The sequence below is a fragment of the Zonotrichia leucophrys genome, unplaced genomic scaffold, assembly GCF_028769735.1.
Source record: "Zonotrichia leucophrys gambelii isolate GWCS_2022_RI unplaced genomic scaffold, RI_Zleu_2.0 Scaffold_100_160040, whole genome shotgun sequence".
Lineage (NCBI taxonomy): Eukaryota > Metazoa > Chordata > Aves > Passeriformes > Passerellidae > Zonotrichia > Zonotrichia leucophrys.
In genome coordinates this window covers 39,241-50,000 of record NW_026992305.1, presented here as the reverse complement: position 1 = coordinate 50,000, position 10,760 = coordinate 39,241, and the positions used below count along the sequence as shown (strand labels likewise).

Here is a 10,760-nt window from a genome sequence, read left to right as displayed (position 1 = left end):
TGAGTAGGGACCACCCAACCATCCCAGAACCATCTAGTGGGGACGTGGCCATGAAAAGAGACCACCCAATGATCTCATGGCCATGAGAAGGGACAACCCAACGATCTCATGATGGTGGTGATGGAACCAGGCTGTGAGCAGGGACCTCCCAACCATCCCATGACCACAACAAGGGGACACCCAACCATGCCATGGCCATGAGTAGAGACCACCCAAATCTCTTCTGGATGTGAGAAGGGACAACCCAACCATCTCATTACCACCTGTGGGACCACCCAAATCTCTTGTGGATGTGAGAAGGGACAACCCAAGGATCTCATGATGGTGGTGATGGAACCTGGTCATGTGTGGGACCTCAAACAATGTCATGGCCATGAGTAAGAACCACCCAACCATGTCATGGCCATGAGAAGGGAAAATCCAACCATCTCATGATGGTGGTGAAGGAACCTGGCCATGAGTGAGGACCACCCAATGGTCTCATGATGGTGGTGATGGAACTCAGGCATGAATGGGCACCATGCAATGACCTCATAGCCATGAGTGGGGACCACTCAAGCACCTCATGATGACAAGAAGGAACCACCCAACCATCTCATGGCCATGAGTGGGACCACCCAATGATCCCATGGCCATGGAAGGAACCACCCAACCATCTCATGGCCATGAGTGGGACCACCCAATGATCACATGGCCATGGAAGGAACCATCCAACCATCTCATGGCCATGAGAGGGACCACCCAATGAGGACATGGCCATGGAGGGAACCACCCAACCATCTCATGGCCATGAGTGGGACCATCCACACCACCACACTCCTGCCAAGGAGACCACGCCCCCACTGACGCCCCCCAGAGCTGCTGGCGCTCACCAATGGCGTCCTTGAGGTATTTCTGGCCGATGAGCTTCAGGTACTCCTCGATGGCTTTGGTGGCCAAGGTGTTCTCCCGGAAGATCAGGTGCTCCCGGTCCATGAAACGATCCACCTCCGTCATGGCCATGTCCGACAGGAAGTCCTGCCCACGACCGTCAGTGTGGGCCAGTGGTGGATGTCCCTCTGTCCCATCTCCATCCATCCATCCCTCCATCATCCATCCATCCATCATCCATCATCCATCATCCATCCATCCATCCATCATCCATCCCACCATCCCAACCCTGCCAAGATCCCACCACCCCAACCCTGCTGTCCCACCTTGGCCTTGCCGGTGCTCTGCAGGATGTGCACCAGCGCGCAGGCCACCTCCTCCTTGCTCTTGACGCTGAGCACGGGCTCCAGCACGGCGCAGAGCATGCGGTAGTTGTTGGTGACGTACTCGGCGAACTCCTTGTAGAGCTCCATGGGCAGGATGCTCATGGTCTGGAAGCGGCTCTTGACGCGCAGCGCGGGGCACCCGGCCTTGCTCTTGCTGCCGCTGGGCTGGCTCAGCGGGTACCACTGCTCGGCGAAGTGCCGCCCGGTGACGCTGGCGATGGGGATGCTCACCATGCCCACGTAGTTGCTCTTGTCCTTCTTCCTCTTCTTGTCGGTGTCCTTGTAGAGGTGCAGGCGGATGGTGCGCACGGCGGGCAGGTTGTTGAACTCGAAGTGCTCGCCCCAGAAGACGTTGTCGGTGCGGGCCTTGCTGGTGGTGCGCGCGTACAGCATGTCGTCCAGGCACAGCTCGCAGTAGTAGCGCTTCTTGGGCGGCAGGTCGCGCGCCTCGATCACCCACAGCTTCAGCACGTTGTCCACGCGGCGGCTGTTGTCCTGCGGGGACGGGCCACCGGCCAGGGTGACGCCCGTGGAGCGGCTCGGAGCCGCGACGGGGTGGCCTTGGCCAGGTGGGCATCGAGGCCAGGTGGACACCCCACTGACACTAGGTGACCATCAACAGCACCTGACCATCCCCATTGCCTCCAGGTGATCGCTAACACCAGGTGGCCATCAATGCCAGGTGGCCATCAACACCAACTGACCATCAATGCCAGGTGGCCATCAATGCCAGGTGGCCATCAACACCAACTGACCATCAATGCCAGGTGACCATCCCCATTCCCACCAGGTGATCGTTAACACCAGGTGGCCATCAATGCCAGGTGGCCATCAACACCAGCTGACCATCAACACCTACTGACCATCAACACCCACTGACCATCAACACCCACTGACCATCAATGCCAGGTGGCCATCAACACCAGGTGACCATCAACACCAACTGACCATCAAGGCCAGGTGACCATCCCCACTGCCACCAGGTGATTGTTAGCACCAGGTGACCCTCAACACCAGGTGACCACCAACACCTACTGACCATCAACTCCTACTGACCATCAACACCCAACCATCATGCCAGTGCCATCCCACTGCACCCGGTGTGTAGCACCAGTGACCATACCACTGCTCCCATGCCACCAGGTGATTGTTAGCACCAGGTGACCATCAAGGCCAGGTGACCATCCCCACAACCACCAGGTGATCGTTAACACCAGGTGACCATCAACACCCACTGACCATCAAGGCCAGGTGACCATCAATGCCAGGTGACCATCAATGCCAGGTGACCATCCCCATTGCCACCAGGTGATTGTTAACACCAGCTGACCATCGACACCAGCTGACCATTGACACCAGCTGACCACACTCATGATCATTGCTCAACCATCCTCACCCTCACCAGCTGACCATCAGCATCATGAACACCCTCAGCACCAGCTGACCATCAACACCAGCTGACCATCAGCATCATGAACACCCTCTACACCAGCTGACATCAACCCAGTACACACATCAGAAACTACACCTGACCATCAACACCAGCTGACCATCAGCATCATGAACACCCTCTACACCAGCTGACCATCAACACCAGCTGACCATCAACATCATGAACACCCTCAGCACCAGCTGACCATCAACACCAACTGACCATCAACACCAGCTGACCACCTCCATCACTAATTGATCATCAATATCAGCTGTCCACCTCCATCACCAGCTGACCATCAACACCATGACCATCCCCACCAGCTGACCATTCCCATGACCAGTTGATCATCAACACCATCTGATCATTTCCATTCCCAGTTCACCCCTCCATGACCAGCTTACCAACACCAGCTGACCATCCCCATGACCTGCAGACTCTCCCATAACCAGTTGACCATTGAACACCAGTTAATGACCCCCATCCCCACCAGTTGCCCACCCCCATGACCAGTTGCCCACCCCCATGACCCATTGACCCTCCCCATGACCAGCTGACCCTCAAACACCACTGACCACCCCCATCCCCATGACCAGTTGCCCACCTCCATGACCAGCTGACCATTGAACACCAACTGACCATTGAACATCAGTTGACCATCAAACCCCACTGACCACCCCGATCCCCATAGCCAGTTGACCATCAAACACCAGTTAACGGCCCCCATCCCCATCAGTTGCCCTCTCCCATGATCAGTAGCCCACTCCTGTTATCAGTTGCCCATCCCCATGACCAGTTAATTGTCCCCAAAACCAACTGACCATTGAGCACCAATTGACTATCAAACACCACTGACCATGCTCCATCCCCACCCCCCTGACCAGTTGCCCACCCCCATGACCCATTGACCCTCCCCATAACTATTTGACCATCAAATACCAGTTAATGACCCCCATCCCTGCCAGTTGCCCATCACCATGACCAGTTGCCCACTGCCATGACCAGTTGCCCAGCTCCATGACCAGTTGACTCTCCCCATTGCCAGTTGACCATCAAACACCAGTTAACGGCCCCCATCCCCATCAGTTGCCCTCTCCCATGATCAGTAGCCCACCCCTTTTATCAGTTGCCCATCCCCATGACCAGTTGATCCCACCCATGACCAGCTGCCCTCTTCCATGAGCAGTTGATCACCCCCATGACCCATTGGCCCTCCCCATAACCAGCTGACCATTGAACACCAATTGACCATCAAACACCACTGACCACCCCCATCTCCATGACCAATTGTCCACCCCTGTAACCAGTTGCTCTTCCCCATGACCAGATGCCCACCCCCCTGATCCGTTGCCCACCCCTATGACCCATTGACCATCGAACACCAACTGACCATTGAACACCAGTTGACCATCAAACTCCAATGACCATCCCCATCCCCATGACCGGTTGCCCACTCCCATGACCCGCGGACCATCTCCATGACCAGTTGCCGGCCCCCCTGACCAGTTGCCTATGCCCATGACCCATTGACCCTCCCCATAATCAGTTGACCATCGAACACCACTGACCACCCTTATCCCCACCAGTTGCCCATCCCCATGACCAGTGGCCCACCCCCTTTACCAGTTGACCATTTAACACCAGCTGACCATCAAACCTCAATGACCAATCCCATCCCCACCAGTTGCCTACCCCTCTGACCAGTTGCCCACCCCCATGACCAGTTGCCCACTCCTGTGACCCATTGACCAACCCCATGACCCATTGACCATCCCTCTGACCAGCTGCCCATCCCCATGGCTGGTTGACTCTCCCCATAACCAGTTGCTCATCCCCATGCCCAGCTGCCCTCTCCCATGCCCAGTTGCCCAACCCCATGACCAGCTGCCCACCCCCCTGACCAGTTGCCCACCCCCATTGACCCATTAACCCTCCCCATAACCAGTTGATCATCAAACCCCACTGACCACACCCATCTCCACCAGTTGCCCTCTCCCATGACCTGCTGACGCTCCCCATGACCTGCTGACCCTCAAACCCCACTGACCACCCCCATTCCCATGACCAGCTGCCCATTGAACACCAACTGACCATCCCCACCAGTTGACCATTGAACCCCAATGACCATCCCCACCAGTTGCCCACACCCATGGCCTGTTGACTCTTCCCATAACCAGCTGACCATCAAACACCACTGACCACCCCCACCACCATGACCAATTGTCCACCCCCATGACCAGTTGCCCACTCCTGTGACCCACTGACCATCCCCATGACCCGTTGACCATCCCATGACCAGTTGCCCATCTCCAAAACCAGTTGCCCACCCCTGTGACCCCTTGACCCTCTCCATGACCAGTTGCCCATTGAACACAACCAACCAGTGACCATCAAACACCAGTTGACCATCATACTCACCATGCCCATCCCCATGCCACCGCTGACCATCCCCATGACCAGTTGTCCATCCCCATGACCAGTTGCCCACCCTCATGACCAGTTGCCCACCCCCATGACCTGCTGACCATCTCCATGACCAGCTGGCCAACCCCCTGACCAGTAGCTCATCCCGATGACCAGCTGACCATCCCCATGACCTATTGACCCTCCCCATAACCAGGTGACCACCAAACCCCACTGACCACCCCCATCCCCACCAGTCGCCCCTCCCCCACACCCACTAGCCCCTCCCCCACACCCATTAGCCCCTCCCCCTCCCCGCAGCCCCTCCCCCACCTTGTTGGGCTTCACGGCGCGCTGCAGGTTCTCGATCCATTTGTCCCTCTCGGCCGCCGACCGGCAGGCGAAACATTTGGTGCCCGACGCCGTCGTCACCTGTGGGCACCGCCCCCAGCCCCAGGTGAGCCACGCCCCCCCGGGGAGGCGCCCCCGGGAGGTTCCGGAAGGTTCCGGAAGGTTCCGGAAGGCGGGCGCACCTCGAAGCAGAACTCCTGGCCCAGGATGCTGCTGTGCACGGCCTTGATGATGGAATCCTCGTCCAGGTTCAGCTCCAGCGCCTCGGCCGCGCTCGAGGGGCTCAGCAGCGACTCGTGCGAGTGCGACTCCTTAAAGCTCTGCATCAGCCGCGCCCTGCAGCGGGAATTCGGGGAATTCGGGGGGATCCGGGGGGGATGAGGGGGCTGGGGGGGTCCGGGGGGGATCTGGGGGGAATTTGGGGGGATTTGGGGGGATTTGGGGGGATTTGGGGGAGCTTGTGCGAGTGCGACTCCTTAAAGCTCTGCATCAGCCGCGCCCTGCAGCGGGAATTCAGGGAATTCGGGGGGATTTGGGGGCTGGGGTGGGATTTGGGGGTGGTTTTGGGGGATGTTCGGGGGTGTTTGGGGGAGCTCGTGGGAGTGCGACTCCTTCAAGCTCTGCATCAGCCGTGCCCTGCAGTGGGAATTCAGGGAATTCGGGGGGATCCGGGGGGGGAGGGGCTGGGGGGGGTTCTGGGGGAATTTGGGGGTTTGGGGCCATTTTTGGGGATTTGGGGTTTTGGGGTGTTTGGGGAGCTCGTGGGAGTGCGACTCCTTTCAAGCTCTGCATCAGCCGCCCCTGCAGTGGGAATTCGGGAATTCGGGGGAACCAGGGGGATGAGGAAATTTGGGGGTGTTCGGGGGTGTTTGGGGGTATTTGGGGGAGCTCGTGGAGTGCGACTCCTCCAGCTCTGCATCACCGTGCCACTGCGGGCTGGAACGCACAAATTTAGGGATCCGGGGGGCTGGGGGGGATTATTTGGGGGAGCCTTGGGGGAATTTGGGGCCATTTGGGGCGATTGGGGAAATTTGGGGCCATTTTGGGGGAATTTGGGGGTTTTGTGCAAGTCGACTCTTCAACTCTGCATCAGCCGGCCCTGATGCGGGGATTCAGGGAATTTGGGAGGATGTGGGGGGATGAGGGGAGTTGGGGCAATTGGGGTGATTTGGGGAAATTGGGCCATTTTGGGGGATTTGGGGGGGTTCTGCACAGGTGACTCTGCATCACGCCACACCTGGATTGCGGGGATTTGGGAATTTGGGAATTTTGGGAATTTGGGAATTTTGGGAATTCGGGGGGATCCGGAAGGGGTTGGGGTTTATCTGGGGCGGGGGGGACCTGGGGAACATTTAGGACCATACTGGGGGGATTTGGGGGAATTTGGGGACATTTTGGGGGATTTTGTGCGAACACAACTCTTTAAATCTCTGCATCAGCCAGGCCCTGGATTGCGGGGGTTTGGGATTTTTGGGAATTTGGGGGGTCTGGGGGAGTCTGGGGGCATTCGAGGGGGGATTTGGGGCCATTTTAGGGAGATTTGGGGCCGTTTGGGGAGGGTCATGCCAGTGTGGCTCTTTAAAGCTCTGCATCAGCCAAGCCCGGGATTGGGGGGTTCGGGAATTTCAGGAATTGGGGGGATTCTGAGGGGTCTGGGGGGGATTTTGGGGGATTGGTGAATTTTGGGAATTCAGGATTTGGGGGGATTTAGGGAGGATTCGGGGGGGATTTGGCAAAGATTGGAGGGGTTGGAAAGAGATTTGGGGGGGATTGGAGGGAATTTGGGGGGATTTGGGGGCATTTTGGCAGGTTTGGGGAGGTTTGGGGGGTTCTGTATTGTTTGAGGGAATTTGGGGAGATTTGAGGGAGTTCGGGGGCATTTGAGGAGATTTTTGGGGAATTGGAGGGGATTTTCAGGAGATTTTGGGTAATTTTGGGGGGATTTTTGGGGGCATTTTGGGAGGGATTTTTGGGGCATATTCATGGAATTTTGGGGGATTTTCAGAGAATTTTGGGGGGATTTTGGTGGAATTTTGGGGGGATTTTGGGGCATATTCATGGAATTTTGGGGGGATTTTCAGAGAATTTTGGGGGGATTTTGGTGGAATTTTGGAGGGATTTTGGGGGAATTTTGGGGGGATTTTGGGGAATTTGGGGCAGTTCCTGGCGGAACTCAGGGCCCCTCCCCCGGTGGGACCCCCAGATCCCCCCGGGGTGCCCCCAGGTGTGCCCAGGTGTGCCCAGGTGTGCCCCAGGTGTTGCCAGTACCTGTCACGCTCGGCGCTGTGGGAGCTGCTGGTCCAGTGCCCCCACATGTCCCCAAATGCCCCCGTGGTGTCCCCAGGTGTGCCCTGGTGTCCCCAGGTGTGGCCGGGTCTCCTAGGTGTGTCCCAGGTGTGTTTGCAGGTGTCCCCAGGTACCCCCAAAGTCCCTCAGGTGTGCCCAGGTGTGCCCAGGTGTGCCCAGGTGACCCCAGGTGTGTCCCAGGTGTGCCCAGGTGTGCCCAGATATCCCTCAGGTGTGTCCCGGGTGACCCCAAAGTCCCTCAGGTGTGCCCAGGTGTGCCCAGGTGTGCCCAGGTGTCCCCAGGTGTGTCCCAGGTGACCCCAAAGTCCCTCAGGTGTGTCCCCAGGTGTGCCCAGGTGTGTCCCAGGTGTCCCCAGTGTCCCCAGGTGTGTTTGGGGTTACCTATCAGGGTTGGCACTGTGGATCTGCTGCCCCCAAACACCCCCAGGTGTGTCCCCAGTGCCCCAGTGCCCCCAGGTGTATCCCAGATGTGCCCCAATGCCCCCAGATGCCCCAGGTGTATTTACCTGTCGTGGTTGGTGCTGTCGAAGTGCAGCAGGATCTGCCAGAAGCTGCCTCAGGTGTGCCCAGGTGTGTTCCCATGGCCCAGGTGTGCCCAGGTGTGTCCCCAATGCCCCCAGGTGCCCCCAGGTGTATTTACCTGTCGTGGTTGGTGCTGTCGAAGCGCAGCAGGATCTGCCAGAAGCTGCCCCAGGTGTGCCCAGGTGTGTCCCCAATGGCCCCAGGTGTGCCCAGGTGTGCCCAGGTGTGCCCAGGTGTGTCCCCAGTGCCCCCAGGTGTGCCCAGGTGTGTCCCCAATGCCCCCAGGTGTACCCAGGTGTGCCCAGGTGTGCCCAGTGTGTTACCTGTCATGGTTGGTGCTGCTGAAGCTGAGCAGGATCTGGCGGAAGCTGCCCCACGTGTGTCCCCAGTGCCCCAGGTGTGCCCAGGTGTATCCCAGGTGTGTCCCCAATGCCCCCAGGTGTACCCCAGGTGTATTTACCTGTTGTAGCTGGCATTGCCAAAGCACAGCAGGATCTGCCGGAAGCTGCCCCAGGTGTGCCTCAGGTGTATCCAGGTGTATGATGTGCAGCCCAGGTGTATCTCAGGTGTATCTCAGGTGTACCCGGGTGTATCCCCAATGCCCCAGGTGTATCCCAGGTGTACCCAGGTGTGCCCCCAATGCCTCTGGTGTACCCAGGTGTACCCCAGGTGTGCCCAGGTGTGTCTCAGGTGTATTTACCTGTCGTGGTCGGCGCTGCAGAAGCGGGGCAGGATCTGCTGGAAGCTGCCCCAGGTGTGTGAGTCCAGTGTACCCCAGGTGTGTTCCCCAAGCCCCAGGTTCCAGGTGATGCCCAGGTGCCAGGTTATACCTGTTGAGGGCTGCAATCCAGGTCTGCCGGAGCTGCCCAGGTGTGCCCGGTCCAGGTGTGGTGCCCAGTGTCTCAGTGTATCTCATGTTGCGGTTGGCACTCCAGAAGCAGGGCAGGATCTGCCGGAAGCTGCCCCAGGTGTGTCCAGGTGTGCCCCCAATGCCCCAGGTGTACGAGGTGTGTACCCAGGTGTGCCCAGGTGTGCCCAGGTGTGTCTCACCTGTGCCCAGGTGTATTTACCTGTCGTGGTCGGCGCTGCGGAAGCGGGGCAGGATCTGCCGGAAGCTGCCCCAGGTGTGTGATGTGTACCCCAGGTGTGTCCCCAATGCCCCCAGGTGTATGAGGTGTGTACCCAGCTGTACCCAGGTGTGTCCAGGTGTGCCCAGGTGTATCTCATGTGTATCCCAGGTGTGTCTCACCTGTCGTGGTCGGCGCTGCGGAAGCGGGGCAGGATCTGCCAGAAGCTGCCCAGGTGTGTGAGGTGTACCCCAGGTGTATCCCAAATGCCCCAGGTGTATCCAGGTGTACCCAGGTGTACCCAGGTGTACCCCAGGTGTGCTCAGGTGTATCTCACCTGTCGTGGTTGGCACTCCAGAAGCGGGGCAGGATCTGCCAGAAGCTGCCCCAGGTGTACCCAGGTGTATCCCAAATGCCCCAGGTGTACCCAGGTGTGCCCAGGTGTACCCCAGGTGTGCCCAGGTGTGCCCGGGTGTGTCTCACCTGTGCCCAGGTGTATTTACCTGTCGTGGTCGGCGCTGCGGAAGCGGGGCAGGATCTGCCGGAAGCTGCTGGTCCGGTCCAGCTTGGGCTGGCTCTTGGTGCGCTTGATGGAGCTCTTGAGGCGCCGGCTCAGGAAGCCTTGCTGGGGACACCGGGGTCACGGGGTCACTCGGGGGTCACCCAGGGGTCACTCAGGGGTCAGGGGTCATCCCGGGGTCACCCAGTGGTCACTTGAGTCACCGGTCATCCAGGGGTCACTGGGGTCACCCAGGGTCACCCAGCATCAGGGGTAATCCAGGGGTCACCCAGGGTCGGGGTCATCCAAGGGTCACTGGGGGTCACTGGGTGTCAGGGGTCATCCAGGTGTCACAGGGTCATTGGAGTCAAGGGGTCACTGAGGGGTCAGGGGTCACCAGGAGGTCACCACGGGGTCATTACATCCTGGTTTCCATGGCTACAAGCAGCAGTTACCATGGCAACAAACTACTCGGGACCTGAGTTACCCGGTTACCATGGCAACAGACTGCTCAGGCACAGGGTGACCTGGTTACCATGGCAACAGGTCACACAGGATGTCAGTTACCCTGTTACCATGGCAACGGGTTAGTCCAGGCCTGGCTTACCTGGTTACCATGGCAACGGACCGTTTACCCTGGCAAGAGATCAGTCAGGGCCCAGGTGACCTGGTTACCATGGCAACGGGTTATTCCAGATCCAGGTCAAAGTGGTTACCATGGTAACGGGTCATTCAATGTGTGGGCTGCGTGGTTACCATGGCAACGGGCAGCACAGGACCTGAGTACCCAGTTACCACGGCAACGGACTACTCAGGCACAGGGTGACCCCGTTACCATGGCAACGGGTTATTCCAGATCCAGGTTGCACGGTTACCATGGCAACTGGCCACTCAGGATGTAGGTTACCTGGTTACCATGGCAA

At 58.7% G+C, this 10,760-nt stretch overlaps 1 protein-coding gene across 9 annotated transcripts in view; it reads right to left on the bottom strand.

Annotated features, from left to right (window-relative positions):
* The window catches only part of SYNGAP1 (synaptic Ras GTPase activating protein 1), a 63,269-nt gene that overhangs the window by 33,066 nt on the left and 19,443 nt on the right, over window positions 1–10,760 (bottom strand). For 4 of the 9 annotated variants that reach the window (XM_064737723.1, XM_064737724.1, XM_064737726.1 and 1 more), the window contains 6 exons: window positions 9,842–9,963; window positions 7,711–7,821; window positions 5,625–5,778; window positions 5,425–5,523; window positions 1,197–1,751; window positions 873–1,017 (listed from right to left, as the gene is read on the bottom strand). In XM_064737723.1, the coding sequence (XP_064593793.1) occupies window positions 873–1,017; window positions 1,197–1,751; window positions 5,425–5,523; window positions 5,625–5,778; window positions 7,711–7,821; window positions 9,842–9,963 (1,186 nt within the window). Of the gene's footprint in view, window positions 1–872; window positions 1,018–1,196; window positions 1,752–5,424; window positions 5,524–5,624; window positions 5,779–7,710; window positions 7,822–8,971; window positions 8,985–9,341; window positions 9,386–9,841; window positions 9,964–10,760 lie in introns of those variants that run through there. The other 5 variants (XM_064737731.1, XM_064737725.1, XM_064737728.1 and 2 more) reach the window with 4 other exon arrangements.